Here is a 24,727-nt window from a genome sequence, read left to right on the forward strand (position 1 = left end):
AAACTTGTTTGATTGATTGGTAGTTTCTAATAAATTATAAACGAATCGAGCAAAAAATCATACTGAATTGTAGTGTCGCATCAACGCTTTAATTTTTCAATCGCAAACATTGATTGAACGCAGTTTATTTTCCGGCTCATTCGATTAAATAATAAAGTAGCGTGGTTAAATGCGTACGGTTCACTTATCGTCCCACCCGCTCGCAAAATTTTACGGTATGGGGGTAGTTGGCAGGTGATGGAATTTTGGAAGGGGGATGAACCGACTATAACAATATGGCCGCTGCTGTGATTTCCTGCGCCTTCCCTTACGTCATGCAAATTGAGATTGATTCCCACCGACTCGGCAGAATGCCGAAACCTTACGTGTCTGTAAATATCAAATTTCGATATACATACATAATATTCTATATATGTTTCGGTTTTTTTTCAGTGCTCGGTATCTTGCGGCAGCGGTCATCAAAACAGGAATGTCCAGTGCTCTGAGGGTCCGAATCAGGAGATGAATCATGAAATGCTAACTGTACCGTGCCCTAAGAATATCAAGCCGAAATCTTCTCAAGACTGCTCTACGGGGATCGTATGTCCGACTTTCCACGATAGCGGCAGTGAGGTAAGTCTTTGGTTGTTTTTTAGCGCATGTAAATCTTCGGATTAAATCTTATACTTGGAATAACAAGAATTCGGCTCTTGTTATTCCAAGCTGGGAGCGAAGTGGTCAAGTTCTGATTTAAGTTTTTGAGATAATTAGTGTTCTAATGTTTCTTTTAGTCCTCGATCTTCTCTCCGATGCCAATGATTCGAAGCAGATTCGAACTATTTATTTTTATCAGATTATTTAACATATAGATTCAGAATCAGTATATTTGGCTACATCGCTATTTCCTGGAATGTGTAGTTATAAAGTGTTGTACTTTTTTTGACGGAAATATTTGCACCGACCCCTGTTTTTTTGTTGATTTGCGTTCTAACGCTTTCAGTGCATTTCTTATAAAATAGCATTAAAGAACCTCCACTCGTATCTATCATTACTTTATGCTAATGATATATTTTAAAACATTTTGAGTGATATTTATTAGTTATATTGCATAATTTCGAGGCAATGATTACGGATAATCTCAATTAATTGCATGTTTATGCTTGATCTGTGTGTTAAAACAGCAAAAATTATAGTACAGTGTGCTCTGTAATCATGAATTTTAAGGTTAATATTATTATTTTAAGCTCATATCATTTCAATCGTGGGCTACAGAGCTTTTAAATGTCCATTAAACTATCAAAAATATGACACCATATTGCGCAACATATCTTAAACATATGCGGTCTTGATAACTCTTATCTATTTTTCTTACAAATAATATTGACGAAATCCAAAAGTATATACACACAAGAAAATAGCGTATAAGATATAAATATAAATATGTATCTGTTGAGTAAACGAGTTCAACAAATCTTGAAAGAGAGGTCCAAACTTTTTTTGTTGTGAATAAATGAATAAATTACTCCCAATCTTGGGTTTTTTATTGAGCTGATTAGGTTTTTTAATCTCAATTACTCTTGATTCGCAGGATGACATAGAAGACTTGATACCGGGGGTGGTGTATCACACTCAACCCTTAATCCAACCCTATCCACCGCCTCAAGCCAAAGCAGAGAAGCTAATCGGGGATCAGGTCGTGCCTTCGGAAGCTACGTAAGTTCAAGAACTGATTTACTTTTCGTCTTAGCCAAAGAAATATCTAATATAATATATAAATATAGAGCATCATCATTCACCCCATCCATTTTATGTGTACTATATGAAGCTTGCATCATCATTACCCATATAAAAAATATACGGTTATAAAATAGAACCTTTTCAGGTTTCATATAAGGATTCATGGGTAGTCAAAACTTACGTGGAAGGGGTAGTTTAAATTGGATTAACTTGACAACATCAAAACACAAAATTATTATTTCATGCACAACCCTCGAGAACGTGCACAATAATAAAGCACATATTTTTTATATTAAAAATATATATTATATAATCATCACATAATACAATATGTATAATCTTAGATTTGATTCAAATCGACAATGCACTATCTGTATTGTATTTTATTTATGTATATTTATTTTTATATTAATTTTACATATATATATATTTATACATATCAAATGTTATTCGTGATCAATACTTCTAATATATCTGATACATTCTACCATGAAATCTGAAAGCACAGCTACACAAAATATAATATGACATTTCATCACAAAAAACTAAATCACATGATATACTTGACAGAAATATAAAAACTGAATATTTTGTCCTTTTCAGCAATTACAAAATATTCTTTGCTTGCGGCTGGTTGTACGTAAGGTATCCAAAAAAATGATAATTACATTGCATCTCTACAAAAATCAATTCCTTTATATATTATTTAATATATATCACACCACATTTGTACTTAATATGAGTATGACTTAATGAAATGCCCCCTTTTTGACATAAATATATTGATCAACTAGTTTTATTTTTTTACATAATTGAGTGTAAAAATTAACAGTTTTTTGCCTGCTAGTTAAAAAGTGTGTTGCACCTACAGACTTAGTTATTAATACTCCTCCCCAAAAACAACCGTCACACAATTTTATATTTAAATATATAAAAACAGGATGATGCATTAAGAAGAATCAATATAAAAAAATCAATAAAATAAAAACATATTTAATTTCAATGAATTTTATTGATATAAATATTTGCATCATTTAAAAATTTTGAATGTGTAAAACATGTATTGAAATTTAAACCATAACGTTATTACACTAAAAATGATTCTTCTCACTTTTTGCACTGATATTTTTTATTATTGTACGCATTATTTTATTGTCTCCTTCTAAAAATACTTAAATGCGTTATTGTCTTCATTTTTAAAAAAAGATCTGATTTATTCCAATCTAAATTTATACTTGATTTTGACTATAAATATATCAAAAACAGTATGTGCTATAAATAATCCAATAAAAAATATTAGTGCAAAAATTGAGTGGATTCGATAGCTAAGTGTCTTGCAAATAATTATAGAAATAAAGCTAATTTAAAATAAGTTGTCTTTTTATTTATTATTTTAAAATAATTCATTCTTAATGTATCTTGTAATTCATGAGAATTTTTTCATTAAAACCAACAAATATAAGTGGTGTTTAAATACTTAATAATATAAAATAAAAAAACAAAGTAATCTGATGTTCAATAGAAAAGCTTGTATAGATGTTTTATGGTGAATAACATAATACTGAACATAAATATTGTAAAAAATGAGTAGTGATTACGGTTTATTATATATAGTTCACTATAAGTAAATATTGTGTTATTTGTGTGTATTTTTAGTTTAACTGTTTTTATTTATATTTAAGTCACAATTAGTGCATTTGAACGGCCAAGTTAGTAAAAATAATAATAATAGTTTAATTATAAGTCGACAACCGCCAGAATAAATTGATACGTAATGTATTTTATTAAAAAAATTTAAGTTTTGATTCAAAAACATTGTTAATTAGTATTTTTTAAGAAAATAAGCCTAGATACTTTCTTTAATAAAATATAAGCGCATTAGTAAAATTTTAGTTAAAAATTATGAATAAAATCTATAAATTAAAATACATTACTAAGCCAAATATACCTTTACTCTTCTTCATGAATTTTTGATTATATGTGTTATCTTATAATCCACCTATTAAAAGCTTATTAATATCCTAATATAATAATGAAAAAATTAAAAAATCACTAATCAACTAATAGTAGTATAATATTATTTATGCACAGGTACTCCTTGCTTAACGACCATGCTCATGCACTGAACTGGTCAAATTTTCTGTAGTTATCTCTCCATAAACCGACCAGGTTTAAGCATTAAATAAAGAGTAAACGACAAATTCACTTGAACATTTCGGTTTATTCGGTAATCATCTGAGTTCTAACCGGTAATGCAGGGGAATGCCCTTTCTCAGTCAATCTCTACACAAAGCGTTTGCGATCTCCAGATTGTACTTCATTTCTATGTACTTTATTGTGCACTCTATAATACTAGATGTCAATGAAAAGAAAGAGCATGACTTGATTTGGATGATGCGCCAAGAATCGAAGGAAAGCTATCGATCTTGAGATGAAATGAAAATCATAAACAACTAGGAAACACGTGACTTTAAGCTGACGCATTTGACCGTTTCGACTATCTTGAAAGATGAAGTTAGAGTGAAAGAGGCAGTGAAAGCATCGACAGGATTTAAAGCCATAATAAATAGGCAGCAGAAAAGCCTCATTCAAGAGACGATCTGGTTTGATTACTAAATGCCAAAGAGAATGCCGATAAGCTTTTTAATAATTCAACCCAAGGCACGCAGTATCTTTGAGACTTTGAAGGCATGCGAAGGCGAAGAATCGATGGAATCATTTACGGCAAGCCATGGATGGTTTTAATGATTTCGGCAGAGATTCAACCCGCATAGAGGCAGCGGGAAAAAATATTAACCAATTTGATGAAATTGCGGAAAAAGATTTTGTTGGGGGAAAATGCCTGAAAGGTCACAATTAAGCTAAAGAAATGCCAAGTTTTTTAAAGACAGAATCACGTTATTCTTGCAATGAAATATCGCTAGATTCAAGTTAAAGCCTTTCCTCATCTATTGCTCCGAGAATCCACATGCATTGAAGCAGGTTAATTAGCACACGCTGCATGTATAAGAATGCATGGATGATACAAGCTTTATTTGAGGATTGATTGATCAACTGCTTCATACCCTCGGTCAAGCATTATTATCTGAAAAAGGGCGTTACCTTTAAAACTATCACCCTGCTCGATAATGCCTTAAACCACCGCCAGTTAATTGATGATCTACACCCAAATGTAAAAGTAAAGTGTATCTGCCTAAAAACACGACTTATGTCATACAGCCAATGGACCAGAGGACTATAACTACATTCAAAGCGTAATATTTGCGCACGACTTTTTTCAAAACTAAAAGTGATGAAGTAGCCCTTCGTGATATTTTAACATTTTAATCTGAATAAAAAACATTGAATTTGCTTGGGAGGGAGTGACAGAAAAGTATATGCAAAAAATGAGTAAAACGTTACGTAAATCATTTCGAAGGTTTTGACAAAGTTGAGCAAATTGATATCATACATCAATAAATTCTGGGACTAGCCAATGTGCTTAATTTAGATGTTGAAGCTGAAAATATTAAAGAATTAGTGGAATATACTGATGGAAAGCTAACTAACGAAGTTCTAGCACGGCAGCATTTGGAAAAAGAAAAAGAAAATGTGTTGTTCTCCAAAATGAATACGACTACATGAATGCGACTACGTCATTTGAGGGGGCACCCCTTGTATTTGCCCAGAAAAATTCATGTAATTTTATGAAATGCTATTAATTTTAATACAGTCTAATTAAAAAAACGACCACAAACTAGCTAAATTTTACCCTCCCCCTCTCCCTAAAATTCTAGTGTTATTTTTAAATCTAAAAAAGTGGGAACGCTCGTTACGGCACGATTTTATTGCTTTTGTCGTGAATTTTTTTACTTCTGAGAAAAGATAATTGTTTTTTTCGGTTTAGATATGCTTCATTCGATTCTTGTTTATTGTAAGTCGCAATATTGTTATAAAAAGTTCATTTGATATGAACGCTAGATAACCGAGCGTTTCAACTGCGACGGCATGGTTCTATTGCTTTTGGCGTGGATCTAAGCAAGGACGTCACTTAGGAGAGCAGTGGGGCATATTTTTTCCCTCTTGAATTTGGCTAGAAAAATGCATGTCATTTAATGAAATTTATGAATCTGAATGACATCGAAATAGAAATATTAAAAAAACGATAATTGACTAGCCATCCTTTGCCTCCCCTGAAAAAATCTGAAATGATGTTCCTGTGCGGTTATATCAGAACTAGAGGCTACGGTAAACGGCTTAGTAAAGTGGAACGGCAAATGAATGAACTTTTAGGACAATATCATGTAATTTATCAAGAAAAAATAGACTGCATTAACGAGATTCTTTTCAAATGCCTTACACAGGATCTGTACCTCTAAAAGTACTTCCATTTTCTTGCCTTTTTATCTTCTACCCGGGACCCTCGACAGATCCTTATAGCCCTACTGATAACTCCGATGAAAACACTGAAATATCCGATGACTAAAATGTTAAAATGCATGTATTTTTAATTAAATTACTTGGTACATCATTTTTATATTTTTTTTCTAATTGTATTTTTTTTTGTTAATCCCTATTCAGAATAAACAAAGATTATCGAGCCAATCGCTTAATGACCTAGTCATAGGAACGAAGGTCAGTCGTTAAACCAGGAGTATCCGTGTTTAAATTTTAATGGATATGAACTAATATTTAAATAATATAAACTAGATATAGACATGATAATGCCTTTAAAAGTAGACCCGAATATTGTGTGCTTTAAAATATTAGCTTACTACAATAGTAAAACAAACGTTTTATAAGTACAAAAATGTTTTATATAATATATGTATGTATTATACTATTTAACTTGGCTGTTCTCTGTGGTCCATATTTTCATTACTTTAACAACAACAAAAATAACGCACAGTAGAACTTGGTTAATAATAAAAAAGTCGAGCACCTCTGATACAATTTTATAAATTTATTCTCCATAAAAAATGTCATAAATTTATATACGGTGCAATGGATACTATATGAAAGGAAAAAATATTAAAAACTCTGTATTATATATGTATAATAAAGAGCTCCGCCGTTTTCATTAAACTTTTTTTATTAAAAATCAATTTTTATCATACACTTGGTGCCAGACAGTGTGTACAAAAACGAGGGCTTCAAAAAAATAAAGTTAATTTAAAAAATCTCAATTTTCGCCGTGTTATCGCGCGCTTACCTGCGCACAAGTTATTCCTAACTTACGATGCAATTTGGAAACTGCTACTCTGCGGGTTTATAGGAATATATACAGCGTGTTCCACAAATTCCGCTTTATACACCACAATATAATAAATATCGCATTTTTACGCCTGCCCGTTTTGTTCTTACGATTTTCTCGGACGACGCGGAAAAGCGCGGCACGAAATTTCGATTTAACATTTCCCAGATATTCGATATTGGATGGGGAGAGAGAGAGAGATAAAAAAACATAGCGGTGATATTTCGCTTATCCTATTAGTGCTTTATATTATATAGGTTGAGAAAAATATGATACACAATACATAAATTATATATTGGCTTGTTCGAAAAATAATGAGCAATTTCCATCAATCCGATAACATTAACTCACTGAATAAAAGCAATATATATGTAAATATCTCTAATTAATAATAAAATATGAATCATATATGAATATATTTAGAAGAGAATACAAAAAAAAAACATAGATATTTATAGTCGAAATTAAATTATTTTTATATTTACTTAGGAAAGAATAAAAAAATAATATTCTTTTTATATTTAGATCTCAAAAAATATTAAATATTTTAGATTTTTTAATTATTATAAACGAAATAATTTCATTAATTCATCACCATCTTAAATATTTTTTTTATTTCAAAATAATAAAAAAATATATCGTTAATCATCAATGCTACAACATATACAAGGTGTGATAAAAAGTGAATGACAATTATTGCATAATAGTTGAGCTCATATTTTTTTCTCATGTTTGTACAACTATCTTTGATACGTGAATCAATAGTTGGACATATCGGACGCGTAGTTTGTGTTTGACGGTCAAGTATTGACGACGCTTGGATATTTTTTGTTATAGAACATTTAAAAATTTATCTTTAAAATTTAATCAAGTGCAGTGAAGTGTTGTGAATGTTGAAAAAAGCTTTAAGCAAATATGTTATATCCAAACGATGGGCATAGGAATGGTACAAACGTCTCTAGGAAGGACATGAAGAAGAAGATGTGAAAAATGAGGACATTGTGCTTAATTATCACTGAAGTGAATAAGAGCCAAATTTGTTTAAACTGTTGAATTCTGACTATAAACAGCACCGTAAAGAAATAGCTGAACAATTGTTTTATGAAGGCGCTGATGATCCCGATTTTTTTTAGACAATCGTACTAGGCGCGTACGGTGAGGTACATTCCCTTTCGCTCGCTCGCATGTTAAGTGACGAGAGAGAGTGAGAAGCAGTGCACGCCCTTATCTCTCACTCTCGTCACTCCCGTCTCCAAAAAAGATAGTGATGCCGGAGACCATCAGTAGATAAATCGCGACGGTCTACCCGTCCAGGTCGTTCACGTGACGACCTAGGAAGGAGGCCTGGTCTAGCGCCTGTATGCGCAGTATGCAGGCGCGAAAGCCAGGCTAGGTACATCCGGTCGCTCATGGGCCGAAACTCCTGAGCCTGATGCGACCGTGGAAGGAGGGCGTGGGCCCATGGACCTTCCACTCTCGTCACTTAACACGCTAGCGAGCGAAAGAGAATGTATCTCACCGTACGCGCCTGATTAGTAGATGTATAAACTCATAGATGTATGGTTAAAACATCAAAATAAATGTCCAATCGTCTCGATGGAATGATACTAAAGAGGCAACACTAAAGAAGAACGTCAAATACGATCGAATAAAAAAGTTTTCCTAACTGTTCTTCAATTATAAACGTAAAATTAAGTACATTTTCGTTACTAATAGTCGTATGATTAAGAGTCCTATATTTTAGTTTTATGCTGTTTTTGCAATCAGAATAATTTGACCAGAAAATGTTTAGCCAAAAACGAGACCTCTCCAGTAATGTCCCTCTTTTTCTTATTCTTATTCTGCAACGATAGATAAGATTAAAGCAAAATCGCTAAGAGAGTTTGAAATACCATTTAGAATAGTGCATTCCACAAATGTATTTCAGATAGTTTAAAAAGCTTATAACAGTTTATTGTACAATATATACAATTTATCAAAAATATGTACAGAAATATTTAGATACCAGTATCTAGCGGTACACTCGAATTGGCTCTTGAGAATACTCGTTGTGGTCATCGATGATTCGATTGATGATAAAAAATTCGTATCTGAGAGTATGTACTGTAGTCGTCGCTATTGTGAATGTGATGTGACTGATTTATTACATATTTTATATTAGTCCTTTTAGTAATCATGAATGTATAGATAGATGCCAATCAAGAGCCAATCGCATTTGGGTCTAACCACACCTTCAAAAATCATCCCTTTTAGAATGTTGGTTTTGAAGCCGTTAAACAACCGTCTGATAATTAAAAAGGGTAATTCCAAACAGTCTTTATCTTATGCAAGGGCATTAGAGTTGAGAAATCTATTTATAAAAAAATCTTTGTAATGATAAATGTGCATGGCTATCGTGCACTTTTGAGTATTCTGCTGATTTCTAATGTCAGTTAGATAAACCATTGTCATTTTGATGTACAAAAGCATTGTTTTAACCCCACAATGTCCAATGAGGACTATTAGAAGAGCAGAATAAATAAATTACTTTTAATTAAAATTTAAACTGTCGTTATTGTGTATCACGCCTTGTATATTTGAGCTTTTCATCAATAGTACACTCCTTTTCTCCATCAATATTACATAGACTCGAGTTTTTTTTCATACTTTCCATTTTTGATATTTTTCTATGATATCCATAATTTTTACACTATCTTATTTATAAACATATCTTCGAATGTTTGATTTTTACAAAATATGTAATATTGAAATAATCTTAAATTTGAAGCAAGTATTATTTATCATGTCTATTTTTATTCTCGCTCATTCATATACATAAATATTATTTTTGTGCATTGAATTATCTGTCGAAGACGATATATTAAGATTTGTTAAAATGGTAATATAATAAAATCACGATGGATACTTGTACTTTGGGAAATCAATTAACTAATTGGTATATAAGGGAAATCCATATTCTTAATAATTTGTATAATATATTAATCTGACGGCTTGTTTTATCACCTGAAATATAATCCAATCGTGCCATTCATATTTTCTCATCCTATTAATGCATAAAGAGAGTAAACTTTTGATACGATCAAGATGTAAGAATGGCCTATAGTTTTTTTATTTGATTAAAATACTTTAATGGGTCATTATTTTTAAGTTATTAATTGACATTTATATAATCGAACAATTCAATATATATTTATATGCGTAAAATACTATTAATATTTATATTTTATGGCAACATATTACTGATATATAAAATACACACACGATCAGACCGAACTCAATTACTTAAGAGATACTTATAAGAGATTATGAAATATTAAAGTTTCCACATTAGCCTCATAGGAAAAATTGTGATGTTGTATATCTATAACACGTCTATACACATGATATGCATTAACACGCTCATGCAAATACACAGATACAAATACATACATACACAGTGAAATACTCTTACAATGATGACTTGCACAATCTTCTGATACTTTCTTGGCTACGTTTTTCGTTCCTATTATTACTACTGTTTTTCTTTATCTATCTATATATACTACATATACTATATTACTAATTATTTCATATTATATTAATTATGTATACTTTCAATTAATCACAAACACACACATATTTTTCAGAGCACTCGCTTCCTATTCGTGCACAATGATTTCTATGGAATAAAAGCACAGATATGAGCACAATTGGTTACATTATTATATTAAATACAGAGCACAATATGCATTTACTATTTTTAATATGGCTTGCCGTAGATGAACATGTCATGTTTCACTTTTGATCATTGTTTATTATGGTTACGATCAAAATTGATATATACAATGATAAATAAATATGAAAATAATACATTAACGCACACAACATATTTATATAAATGTATGTTTTACTTTAATAATATTTATGACGGCAGATGGTTCGGTATGAGACGATTTATCGAAATTCGTTTAGCATTTTCCATATGGATTAACTGCCAGTCTAGACTTGGCTTAAAAAGCGATTTAAAATTTAGATTGAGAAATAAATATTTTCAGTTAAATGCTCAAAGACTATAATAAATTCAATATAATATCATATATCAGCGTTGAATTATTACATATAACAGAACTTTTGCTAGTTAAACGAAAGATCGAACGTCTTATGGGTCATTAGTGCCACAAAAAGCCGTATAAATTTTACAATAAATTAAATTAATGTCCATGCACATTTTTAGAAGCAAAATTTTTGGGCTAATGGCGTTACTGCGTGATGGTGAATTATTAAATCGGACGGATTTCACACCTTTAGGGCTGCTAAATATATAAATTTAGGGCAAAGGACCAAGGCCTTTGCGCACAATTTAATATTCTAATATAAAATAATCTAATTTTCAACTAAAATATTTGCAATAATTATTTTTGAAAGTCAAACTCGTTTACATTTAAAATTATTCTAAATTATTCTAATCTGGTGTGTGAGATTAACTGGAAATCCGAAGCTTAATTAAATATAAAGTCACGCGCACACTACATAAACGTTAATGTTTTGCTGCCTTCGTTAGCTAAATTAATATACTTAATGCAATTTGATCGAACGCGTTAGAAATGTTTGTTTGTCGTTTAACACGCTACAAAGTCTAATTTGCCACAGTTAAAAGTAGGCCCTATTTTATTAAATGTTATTTAAATTACCCCCTCCATGAGAAATCTCAACATTATTATTAAAACTCAGCAGTTTTTATCAAATCGAATTGTTGGCAAATAATAAATTACAATTTATATATTGAGTAATAAATTTCAAATAAAAAATACGTTTGAAGATGATTTTTTGTAGAAAGCACTAAGCTTCAATAATACTATTAAAATATAACACAGTTTATACTTAAAATAACGTTAACGGATTTTAGAAACAATAAATTTAAAACATTAATCAAATTGCCTGAATATTAAATTGAGACAAGTCTGGAAAGAAGAACTTTGGATTTTGGACGTCTTAGCTGGACCAGGGTTGCTGTGAAGAGGGAAGCGGCTGCTTTCTTGACCTTCGAAGTCTCATGTGATGATTGGCGTAGCTCTTCTTAAATATCAGGGGAAAGTTCTTGTCAGAAGTTAATTCCAAATGGAAGTGTATTATATACTCTACGTATGCATTTATGACTAGGGAAGAATTCTTGTTAAAATATTAACGTAACCATCACATCTTGAACAGTTTGAGCTTTGGTAACCCCATATTCCTCTTGTTGCGTTTAACAGTACTATGCAATAAATTTGTATTTTATATAATTGTAAAAGTCTCGTACCATATCATATGGTTTTTAGCTAATCCCTCGGATCCCTGAGCACTTTTTATTGCCCTTGTAACGCGTATATACATTATGCTAATACTTGCCCTATGATCGCGACAAATACATATCACAAAAATAAAACACTGGTGCTACTGGAGATGCAATATTCAAAAGACACGATATCTAGGGACGCAGATCCTCAGCGACATAATTCCTATAGCTGAGTTAACTGTGGTGCTTCGTCGATCATCTGGAGGACGTAGTAGCGCTGGCTCTTGGTGTTTTGTTTCCGGGTCTCCTGAGTAAGTCTCTGGGGGCTAAAATTGAAACTCCTCTTAAGAGATACCTCTATATGTGCAAAGCCAGGCGTAGGCCTCTCTGTGTATCGCGGTTATGTCCTTCCTCGGCGACCGCTCAAACTATCTTTTCCGACCGTAATCTGACCGAATCTGGTGGAGGGAAGGGGTTTCTCAAAACCAAAGATTTTTTCGCTTCATATCATTTTAAGACTTTTTTTTTATTTGGTTCCGATAAGTGAATTGCCTTTATTTGGAGGCCACAAAAACTATTTTTCTGTTTTATATTTTATTATCCAAGTTATGATTATTGGTAAGTATTAATATGTATTTTTAACCCCCCTCCTTGAACCTTTTTCTCCCATTCCACTGTTCCATATCAATTTTGTCTCCAGAAATTATAATCAAACACCTGAAAATATAATCTAAAAAGTACCTTTTAATGGTTCGAAAATATTTATTTGTACATGTATACTTGTATATTAAAAAAATGATTTAATATAAAATAAGTAAATGATTATTCCAGTTAAAAAATATATTAATATTTAACTATATGTTATTTATACAAAAAAGTAAACTTATTCTTTAACCAAATGAACCGCAATATTATTTTAAAGTACCTTTTAAAAACAGTTTAGAAGGACTAAAAAATCCATTACACAGTTTGGTTTTGATATCTGATTCTTAGTATAATTTTTAATTTACTAAATATTTTTTTATATTTTTGGCAATTATGATATATGTTTAAAAATATAATAAAATGAATTTCAAAAAGAAGTGAATTTATAACCCCCCCCCCCTTCCCTTTCTATTCTGATTTTCTCTTAGGGAATTATGGTCAGCCCATTGAAAATATTTATTAACTAAAAAATAATTATCAATTTTATATACATAAATATCAGTTGTACATAAATCAGTTTAAAAAAATATTTGTTATTTACATAAAAAATATTTTTAAGATGATAAGATCCACTCAAATGTTGTGAGTTTAAAGTTGGTATTGATATCATTGCTGATTTATAGAAAGCATATATTGTATCTATATTACTCCATATTAAACTAAAAAAAATATTTTCCCGATCACTATCTTCCAAATATTAGCCTTTGAAGCAGGGCTGTGGAGTCGTTGTAAATTTTTCCCGACTCCGACACCGACTTTTTTACAAGGAACAATTAAAAAATATTGATCGGGGTGAAAAGGGTTAAAAAGGAGTCAGAGTCGGTCGATTTTTTACGACCCCGACTCCGCGTACAATGCTACGACTCTACAGCCCTGCTTTGAAGATATTACATTTTTATTATTGAAGGTTTTTCAAAACATCCAGATTTGGATAAGATGCTCTAAAGTTAGTCGCGAGTGAAATATGTATTTTAATAATGGTTTTAAAATTGACTTAATTATTTATGTTCATAGATTTATATTTTTGTAGAAAAAAATTAACTGGTACGATACAAGTATATATTATTTATGTAAATTTTCCATACCAATTTAGGATCTAATTTAACACAATTGTGCATAATTCAATGTTTAAATTTATGTAAAAATCATAAACTTGAGCAAGATAAGGATCTTCTTACAAAAGTGATTTATATGTTAAGAAATGTAACATGATGTAACAATACGTTACATAATAGCATATTAGCGTAAAGTTAAAGCATATGAAGCACTGTGTACAATAATTTTATTTTTTATTTCATTTTTCATTGACTATTTTGGAAAACAGAAAACTTGCTAACGTGCAAAGTTGAAAGTTGAATTGATCATAGAGCTTGCCGCCTGTTTGCGTTTAAAGACATTTTTTCAGCATGTGGTGCAAAAACCGTAGGTCATACCAATGATATTTCAAACAATATCATGCATGTTTTGAAGCAAAATACAGATATGAATTAAAAAATTGGTTTAGACGGATAAGTTCAAGTATTATTGTGTAAGATAATATAGATTGAAAAAATTGATAGCTAGTTGATAGATGATCAAGTGTGTTTAGGTTTATGAATAATGTTTAAAGTAAGGTAAATCGGTACTTCTGTATTTTTCGCTTTTTAATATCGGCATTTTTACGTAAAGACGTATTCTTATTGGCTTCTGCAATTGTACTGAATCACGCGTTTACAAAAATCAACGTAAGGAATGTAAACATTTTGATGATGTTTTCAAATTATAATGAACATAATTGCTTTGTATAATTGTTTGGGCGTAATGATTTATAAAGTTATACTTCAGAAATATAACAATAGCTAATCGATCACCAAAAAAATTGATACTAATATCGCTTTAATCGCTTTACAGCTTCATAAAGGACGCCGATTGGGGACCGTGCAGCGTCACGTGCGGAGAGGGCATAAGAAAACGCGAAGTGCACTGCAAAATATTCTTGGAGTTCAGCAGAACGATCGCCAAACTGCCTGATTATAAATGCAGCGGTGCGAAGCCTGCGGAAGAATCAGAAAGATGCGTAATGGAACCGTGCTCGATGGCTTATGGAACTTCTTACGGAGATTCAAATCAACCTTCTTTATATGCAAACGAAAACTATAGGTATTACAAATATATCAGTATTGAATTCATAACATATTATTAAATATAAATCATTACAGAGCGTCAAACTATGGTGATCCCATCAGAGTAGCTCCCGGTACACCGGGTAAATCTTATTCTTGGAGAGAGCAAGGATATACTCATTGCAGTGCTTCTTGTTTGGGAGGTGTACAGGTAACAATTTTTGACTATAATAGGTTGAGTACAAAGTCATTTCCATATTTGATTTTAAACAATTTAGGAGAATAACTGGTCTATAAAATTATTTCAAGTATTTTTTGTGTATACATAGTAGGTTTTTATATCATGAAAAAATATATTCTTATTCTTTGTATCTATCCTTATCGACATCCAAAGTTTCTTATAATATGCTCTTGTTGATTATTATCAATTCGTTTACAAAGTACTTTATGATCCACTCAAATATACGCTTCTGACTCCAGGTATGTCAAACGCCAGACCTTCACTATTAATTGTAGTAGTGAGTGTCTTCTTCACCATAGCTATAATTTTCAGTATTTTTATAGAAAGACAACATCTAAAACACATTACAGATGTTTTGCAATTTTCATAATTACAAATTAAATAATATCGGTGATGACACACATTCTAGTCTTGCCCCTTGTTAGGTTTCAATACACGATGATTTACTACTCAACCTGATATTAAATATATAATTTATATAATAACATTAATCAATCTGTAGGAATTGATCATCAATTGTGTACGAGACGATACGCAGAAGATTTCTACGCCGTATATGTGTTCACCAGAAACAAAGCCCGAGAGCCGAATCAAGACTTGCAACGACCATCCTTGTCCTCCTAGGTATGTCTAATTATATTTATACTGTTTTATATGTTTGTATATCACCCATATTTATTATTATAGATGGAATTACTCCGACTTTTCATTATGTACTCGATCATGCGGAATTGGAATACAAACAAGAGAAGTTCACTGCATACACGAAGTATTTATAATTTATTTAAGCATTACATTATTATGTTATTACTTAAATTATTCAATTAATAAATTGTTTTAGGTAACAAGAGGAGGAGGAAATACAGTGATCGTACCGAGCAATATGTGTCCTCAACCACCGCCGTCAGATAGACAGTACTGTAACGTTTTGGATTGTCCTGTGGATTGGGAAACGTCGGATTGGAGTAAATGTTCAAGACCATGTGGTGGAGGGATAAAAGAGAGAAAAGTAATATAATATTATATTTCAATGCTTATGTATGTTAGAATGTGTTTAATATTTACTTTTATTAGGTTGAATGCAAGCAAACAATGGCACAGTCGCATGTCGTTCAGAAACCGGACTCTGCATGTTCTTCAAATAAGCCGCCTGCTACTAAGCCGTGCAATAGAAAAGGCTGTATTTTGGATACAAGAACTCCGAATATCACAGTGTCAAGATCTTCTTATGTTCAAAACGATCCTAATAAAAAGAAGGTAATTATTACTGTGTGAAACAAATCTGCATTTGAAGTAAGTCAGATATTTTCCATAAAATATATGGAAATCAGAATGCTACTGCCCTTTAGGGTGATCAATGATTTTAGTTTATGTGAACCCGGAGACAATTACCCTGATTATTTTATTCATTGCTTTGTAAGTGGATTATGCAGTAAGCTGTTTAAAAAATTTTAACAGATATTTAAAAAAAAACGTACAGGAACGCGTTCCGGTCGTGATAAAATGTACTAGAACGTTGCTCCGACGCGTTCTAGACACCACTGCCTGTAGCCCAATCCATGACCGTTAACCTCGTTAATGCAAACTAACCATTGACTTCTCCTAAAACATATGACAAAGAGTGTTGTCTTGTTGGTATGGGATTGTTACTTCTATTCCAACATTGAACTTTAAATTATACTATTCATGTGAACAATACGCATGAACACGACTTATTCCAATGCTTCTGCCATACAACTTTTTTATACTCTTCTCTGATTATGCACTATTAATAATTATGTGAAATTTGTTACACTTAAGGTGTTACACTATTGTATTTATTATGTAGAAGAACAGAGAAGGGTGTATGGAAAAAATATATTACTTCATTTTGAAATATGATATTAATTTGAAATAACAAAAAAGTATAGTGTTATGCTCATTTAGCACCCTGCAAACTAAAGACGTCATTTGGGGGGGGCAGGTGGGAGTATTCCCCCCCCCCCTTGAATTTTTTCGTTTAAATAAATATTATGAATGTTAATAAAATTGAAATATTAATAAAAACGTCCACTGACTGACCAACTTTTGCTTCCCCCCCCCCTCCCCGGAAAAAGCTGAGATGACGTCCCTGATTCTAAACCAGAAATTTTCGGGTTATCCTTCAAAGAAAATCTAAAGTCTCGAATCTATTCCGAAAATATTTTTTTAAATATGTCATTTCAGTGAAATCATGTCAGAATACATTTTCACTGCTAGATATATATTTTTAGCAGTGAAACTATAAGTTATCTGGCAAGTGCTAATAAAATTATATGACTAACTATATCATACATGGTAATATATACATTTACATACTTATTATTATTTATTTACATGCGATTGTGTAATAAATGTTACAGTGAATGTATATTTTTCAGTGAAGTTATATTTTCACTAGTGAAGTCCAAATACATTTTTACTCGTAGATATATATTTCTACTAGCGAAAATATAATTTAGCTGATAGGCGATAGTGAAATTATATGCTGCTCTAAAATGTTCATTTGCTGTACACACCCAAACCTAACCTAATGAAAGATCTAAAACTAATTATAGTTTTAGATATGATAGCTATCCTTACCGATATCACTATGGACTTCTAATATATATACATATATCTAATATGCTGATCAAAGTATTTTCAAAACAAGTTTTGGTCAATAGGAGAGCGCAAAAACAATTATTACAATTGTTTTTTGCGCTCTCTTATTTGTCAAAATTTGGTTTAGATATGCTTCATTCGATTATCACTTATTTTATGTCGTAATTTTGTTATTAGTCTTAACATGAATTCTAGATAATCATGCGTTTCCATGTGCGACGTGATATGGGGGGCAATGAGGGAGGGGGGAATTCGGTCAAAAAAATGCATGTCGTTTAATGAAATACCATGAATCTTAATGAATTCGACCACTGATTGGCCAACTTTTGCCCCCCCCCCCCATCCCCCACTGGAAAAAACTGAAATGCCCTCCCTGATGCAAGGGTGCTCTAAAAACAAATTACCTTTGTTGTAAACATCTAAAAAAAGAATAAGCAAAATCCACACAGAAACTTTATACACAACTCAATCAATACGTTTTTATTTTAGGTTACATTAAAAGTAGGTGGTTCGGCCACAGTCTTTGCCGGCACACAGATAAAAATAAAATGTCCTGTTAAACGCTTTAACCGGACAAACATACAATGGGCCAAGGATCACAACTATCTGACGAACTCTAAAAAGTTTAAGATATCTAAAAAGGTATAGTGTCACATATAAAATACAATTAGATTATAATATATGGATAATATGAGTATTCGTATTTATTTAGGGCGCTTTGAGGATCACGGACTTAACTCATCGTGACGCAGGAGTCTACACATGCGTAGCCGGTAAATCAACGGCTAATCTTAACTTGACAGTGAAAAACAGACAAGGAGAGTTTTTGAGTTCTGAAGAGATAGAGAGGCAAAAATCTAACCCTTTGGATGACCCAAACTATTCAGTTGACAGGTGAATATCTCACTGATGTTGCTAATTTGCTGGTTTTTAGGATTATATGGTATTTTTTTAAATTTGTTTTTAGATTATAATTTGTTGAATGGTTATAACAATAGATTATATTGTTTTAATTATTTTTAATAAATACGTAAAAGACATTGCATTTCAGAAATGACGGGAGGTACAGACCATTCATAGGCGGCATCGGCATCGAGGATCAATCTCACGAGCAAAGGCCTGGTTCAGATCAATCTAGTATATATAAGTTAAAAGATAAAAATAGAGATAGGTTAATTAAGGAAAGGGAAAAGGAAAAAGAAAAACAGGTTCGTAGTACAATTTTTCATATTAGTCATAAGAAAGTTCTTGGACTTTTTAAAGATAAAGAAAATAAGCAGTATTCTCTATAGACATACAATGAAGAGACAGTGATTTTATTAATCTGGTCGGTTCATAATTTAACGGGCCGTTTTCTTGCTCTTATCTATATATAATATTATATATATTTCAGTATATTTAAGATACATTATTAATGGATGGATTTGTTAATGGGTCACAGTCCACGGTATCCCAAACATTTGACTCAAATTAGTCTAGTATGTTTCTTTCTTTTGCTCTCATTTTCCATGATTTAACTATACAACTCAAATTTAGATTTCTCATTTGCAACTACCATTTTGCGATATAAGAACTCAGGAAAATATAAGTATTAACCTTAAAAATATTATTGAGAGCTTTGCTACTTTTTAATTATCTGAGTGATAATTTCCAACTCTGACAATTTACATTACAATTTATATCATTTACAATTTTTAACCTATCTAATGCATTATTTCTTGAATCAAGCAATTGCTTTCATCGATTATTACATTGATGTATATACATCAATAAATAATTATTTAAATTACATTCTATAATTGAATATTTATGTTAAAAGTAAGAAAATATTAGAAATATCACGCTAACAAGAAATTACCAGCAAAACCTTTTGATAACTTACATAGTCCAAGAACCTTCTTTACAAAATATATATGTAATTAAAATAAATTTCTGAAGCATATATTGTATATCATTTTAATAATAATTTATATATTTAGCTGAAAACAACTACACAGATGCCCGTGAGATACAATCCTCAACCAGATGACGATTATAGCGATAAAGAAAGTGGATCGGCAGAACCGCCTGTAAGTTTCACCGTAACTAAATTACACTAATAAAAGTAAATGTTCCAATATATTATAATATCGAATTAATAAACGTTTGAATGTTGTCAAAGTAATAATTATACTTAATGTTGTTCTTCAAATAATATGATTATATATTAATCGTAATCGTAGATTGAGCACTATTATCTTAGTTTGTACTAACCTCTACTTTAATCACTAATATCAACACTAATCACTTATGATATTATTACATATCATTTTAAATTGTGCTAACATAACTGCTTTAGTCTGTTGTTATAATATATATAATATATAATATTATATCATTGTAAAACCTCACTAACAATATGTAAATTATATATAAAATGTTGAAAGTCAATAAAATATATTCTTAAAAACCAAATACGTATTTGCACTTTTGCATCCAATTTAATAATCAACGTAACCATATTTTGTATAAATTTGGTTTTATAAGAGGAGATAATGGAGAATTGTATAAAAATAATGGCAGCCGTTGATAGTAATAATTTACATGTTCTTGTCGAGACTATTTAACTTAATTCCTATCTAGCATGAATAATATTCCAAAATCACTACATTTAAACTTCCTAAGCTTTCAATGATAATAGAAGGTCTAATAATTTTTATTAAAAAATGTTTTTTTTTTATCTGACTTAACAATCACATTTAAGGTACTTTTGTCAATTGGTTTTAAAGCTCTCTATTGTGTCTAATACAAAAAATGTGATCACTTTTTATGCATAATCGTTTTGTTTTTTGCTGCTCGTACGGAATCGATTCTAAAATAGGACGACGCAATTCCAACGCAAATGTCGGTCGCAAGAGATAAACCTGAAATCCAACTACCAAGTTCTGCATCCAGGCCGATGCCGATAACCTTAAGGCTATTGTCAAACCTTCAGGTGAGAAACACCTGATTTGAGAAGTCTTCGGTCATCAACAACTATGATTTATTTATTTACAGTTTTATTTTGTTTTGCATGTTGTCGATATTTTTGTTATGTTCTGATATATAAGTCTAACAACTAATTCTATCTAACATATTAGTAGGTTATTATGTAATTAAGTAGACGTGCACAGATAAACCTTAATTTTTAACATTAGATGAAGACCTCATGGTAAGAACGGATTAACTGACATTTTTAACATTTAATGTTCCAACATGATATATAATTGCAAATATCAAATACTATTTTAAATGCAGTCTTCTATGAGAGCTAATTTATTTAATTAAAATGTAACCTTTTCCTTCTACAAAAGTATATAAATTAACCGCTGAATGTCTTCGTAAGACTTATTCATTCATCAACATAATCACAATAATTAATTTTGATGAAATTACTGTAGCTTTATACAAATGAATAAAAATGGCACAAATCAATCAATAATGTTTAGCTAACTCCAAATCTCTATTTGAACTTGATTGATTAACTAAGTTTATTAAAATAATAGTAGTTTTAATACTTATATAATATATAGTCAGGGCCAGCTGGAGATTTTGCGGGGCCTCAGAAAAATATTATATGCGAAGCCTCCTGAAACAAAATATGTGATACCTGTGAACAGTTGGATAAACGTCGCAACATGTTTTTGTTGACTGTCAACTGTTATGTTCGCTGCACTCACCCGTTGAGTTATTATATGTTTGAAAAGATGCAACCTTACGGCAGTATGCAAGACCTCTTTATGTGCAGGGCCTCGAGAGTGATCCCTAAATCCTGACATCTGAGTCCGCCCTGTACATGGTTAGATAGCAAACTTGTCCAATTCATATATTTGTCAAATAAGTTTACCTAAAACTAAATTTGAATCAACTAGGTATAGTTAGCTTGATTAATATTATCAATTTAGTCAAATAACAGTCATTTTAGTACTAACGTAATGCGATTTTAGATATCAAACTTCCCAAAGTCACGCATGCTTAATTTTAGCTAGTTTTTATAAACTCAATTTGAGTTGAATTAATGTTTTAAAATAATAGTCGTTTTAGAACTACAATGAAATGTGTAGGAATATAGCTTTAAAACTACCCTTATACTTTTTTAGATATAAATATATTTCCAATAAAGCCATAATTTATTTTTCCTTATGTAAATAAATGTTCTTCATAGAATATTAAATAAATGTTATTGATGATACATTATAATGAATACATTATTATTATATTGTAGATCTACTAATGTCACTTGGCTGACATAATCCCAGTGCATCATTGTGTGTAATTTCATATACATATTAATAGTCAGACTGAAGTCTCTAAAACATACACATCTATTTTTATTTATTATTATAAAGCTTTACTCGATTGTCAAATATGGCAACATGGATGAATTAAGGAATTAAATTTAATATTTGTAGATATATACTTACCGCATAAATATACTTGAACAAGCTCTTTCGTGTTTCCATCTATTAAGTCTTATTTTATTATTAACATGGGGTCTTCATTAATAAAAAAATGTTTATCTGTTTAGATATATTGATCATAAATATGCAATAATAATGTTATAAATATATCTTTTGTGCAGATGTTCTGGCCTTTTCAAGTGTTCAGCAATTCGAGGGGACAAAGAATGATTAGCGACTTTAAATACGAGCCCATCTTAGAGAATAAGCTGCAAAATTTAACTAAACTTAGCGATGTTAACTCTATATTAGAAGAGAGTGTTAATTCAACGGAAATAGATACCGACTTAGTCGATAGTAATATTAATTCGTCGTTAATTAATGATTTACGTCAGCAAGAAAATGATGTCTCAGTGTTAGTATTACATGGTTTTAATATTAATCAATAATAGTGTAGATTTATTCGTTATTTTATGTTTTTAGAGATGATGTTAGAGAAGATTATACCACTTCGTATGATAATTCTAGTAGCTTAATTAAATTCGATTGGATCATTACCGAGTGGTCCAAGTGTTCGCAAACATGCGGAGGAGGCGGATTTCAAATTAGAGCCGCCAAATGCATGGCATTGTTAGAAAATAGTACACAAAATGTGGATGTCTCGTTATGTGAAGAGGCAAACCTTGAAACGCCTATCACTATTCAGAAGTGCGGTAAAGACGATTGTCCCAATTGGAAGGCCGAGGAGTGGTCGTCTTGCGACACGTCTAGGTGCTTCGAGTGGAACACAGGTTTGACTTTTATTATATGATAATAATATATTAAAAATGTAATAAATTATATAAATGTACTATTGCTTATATTTTAGCAATGCAAAGGAGAGAAGTCAATTGTATCGGTAGTAATGCTATTGTATCACCGATGCAATGTAACAGTCGCGAACGACCATCGCACAGACAAGAGTGTTACAACGATAAATGCAAAGGCGTTTGGAGAACAGAACCGTGGTCTGAGGTTAGTTGTGACTATTTTTTTATATTTCTGCTATAACTAATTTCTGACACAATTTTGTACCAAACATTCAAGCCTGGCTATGCCTATGTTTTATTTTCAGTATATTTATATTGTATCTTGTCTTGATTATAGTGATAAACATATTGTACCCTAAGTTCTTGTCTATAAGCCGCGGCTTATCTAAGGAAAAAAGCTGTGAAAATGCAAAAATAGAATATCGGCTTATACATAAGTCCGGCTTATACACAAACTCAATTTTATTAACAAAAGTTATACATTTTTAAAAATTAATTTTTATTAAAAAAAGTTATACATTTTTAAAAAATATTTTTTATTAAATAAAGCCATCAAATTCTTCATCAGATTCAGTATTAAACCAGTCAAACATCTCGTTAAAGAATTCTGGAATTTCATATTCGATTTGATCTTCTGTTTCTTCTTTAGATTCTTCTTCACTATTAGTCACAGTTGTTAGCGCTTCGGTTGGATATTCGCAGATATTCGTGGCTTTAAATCCATTTTTAATGCAATCCGCGGTTACTTCACTCCAACATTTGTCGATCCATTGACATACTTCAGCATAAGAAGCCCTTTTGATTGATCCAGACTTAGTGAACGAATGATAACCATTGACCATCCAGTCCTCCCTTTTCTCACGCATTTTGGCTTTAAAAGATTTATTAACGCTTAGATCCAGTGGCTGTAATTTAGATGTCAGTCCCCGAGGAATAACAGCCCACTGTGAATACTTTGCCACCCTTTCTTTGACTTCTTTTGTGATTCGAGCCGAATCGTATATTAAAACTGATTTCTTGCAAAAAATGAATTCTTGCGTTTACGCCAAATGTTTTCTAACCAATAGCTGACCATATCCGCGTCAACCCATCCTTTTTCGTTTGCTGTGACAACAACTCCTTTAGGGAAGACATCTTTAGGTATTGTTTTTCGTTTGAAAATCACTAAAGGCTTGCATTTTTCACCACCGGCTGTAACACACAAGACAACAGTAAAATTGCACACTTGAAAGTGCTTAGTTATAGTAAGTTCGGCTTATCCATGAGTCCAGCTTATCTATAGGTCCGGCTTATCTATGATAAGATTTTTATTTTAAAATTCTTATGGTTTTTGGTCTCCGGCTTATAGACAAGAATTTAGGGTATTTTAATATATCTTATTATTGTTGCGCCCCTCCCCCTCCCCAACATTTACGTGACATCTAAAATATAATATTCAAAGAGTCACAGTTTTCTCAATTATGCGTTTTCTTGTATAAACAAAAATGTAAATAAAAATCATTTCATAATTTTTTCATTGTGACCTAGAGACAGTGAGAATTGTAAAAAGTCTAAAATTAATAGATAAAAGAATGGAAATCCAGTACTGTTACTCAGACTTTAGAAATATTTATTTTATTCAAATAAA

At 31.2% G+C, this 24,727-nt stretch overlaps 1 protein-coding gene across 3 annotated transcripts in view; it reads left to right on the forward strand.

Moving 5' to 3' along the window:
* nolo (ADAMTS-like no long nerve cord) overlaps positions 1-24,727 on the forward strand; it is a 365,417-nt gene that overhangs the window by 335,249 nt on the left and 5,441 nt on the right. For 2 of the 3 annotated variants that reach the window (XM_088200097.1, XM_088200098.1), the window contains exons 12-27: positions 433-612; positions 1,568-1,692; positions 14,799-15,047; positions 15,107-15,221; positions 15,754-15,875; positions 15,939-16,020; positions 16,093-16,260; positions 16,326-16,508; positions 18,363-18,515; positions 18,586-18,767; positions 18,925-19,081; positions 19,853-19,942; positions 20,734-20,847; positions 22,474-22,706; positions 22,775-23,082; positions 23,160-23,305. In XM_088200097.1, the coding sequence (XP_088056223.1) occupies positions 433-612; positions 1,568-1,692; positions 14,799-15,047; positions 15,107-15,221; positions 15,754-15,875; positions 15,939-16,020; positions 16,093-16,260; positions 16,326-16,508; positions 18,363-18,515; positions 18,586-18,767; positions 18,925-19,081; positions 19,853-19,942; positions 20,734-20,847; positions 22,474-22,706; positions 22,775-23,082; positions 23,160-23,305 (2,607 nt within the window). Of the gene's footprint in view, positions 1-432; positions 613-1,567; positions 1,693-14,798; positions 15,048-15,106; positions 15,222-15,753; positions 15,876-15,938; positions 16,021-16,092; positions 16,261-16,325; positions 16,509-18,362; positions 18,516-18,585; positions 18,768-18,910; positions 19,082-19,852; positions 19,943-20,733; positions 20,848-22,473; positions 22,707-22,774; positions 23,083-23,159; positions 23,306-24,727 lie in introns of those variants that run through there. The other variant, XM_088200100.1, reaches the window with a different exon arrangement.

The sequence above is a fragment of the Plectrocnemia conspersa genome, unplaced genomic scaffold (assembly GCF_051122295.1).
Source record: "Plectrocnemia conspersa isolate PC_06_02 unplaced genomic scaffold, ASM5112229v1 ptg000012l, whole genome shotgun sequence".
In the NCBI taxonomy this organism is placed as follows: Eukaryota; Metazoa; Arthropoda; class Insecta; order Trichoptera; family Polycentropodidae; genus Plectrocnemia; species Plectrocnemia conspersa.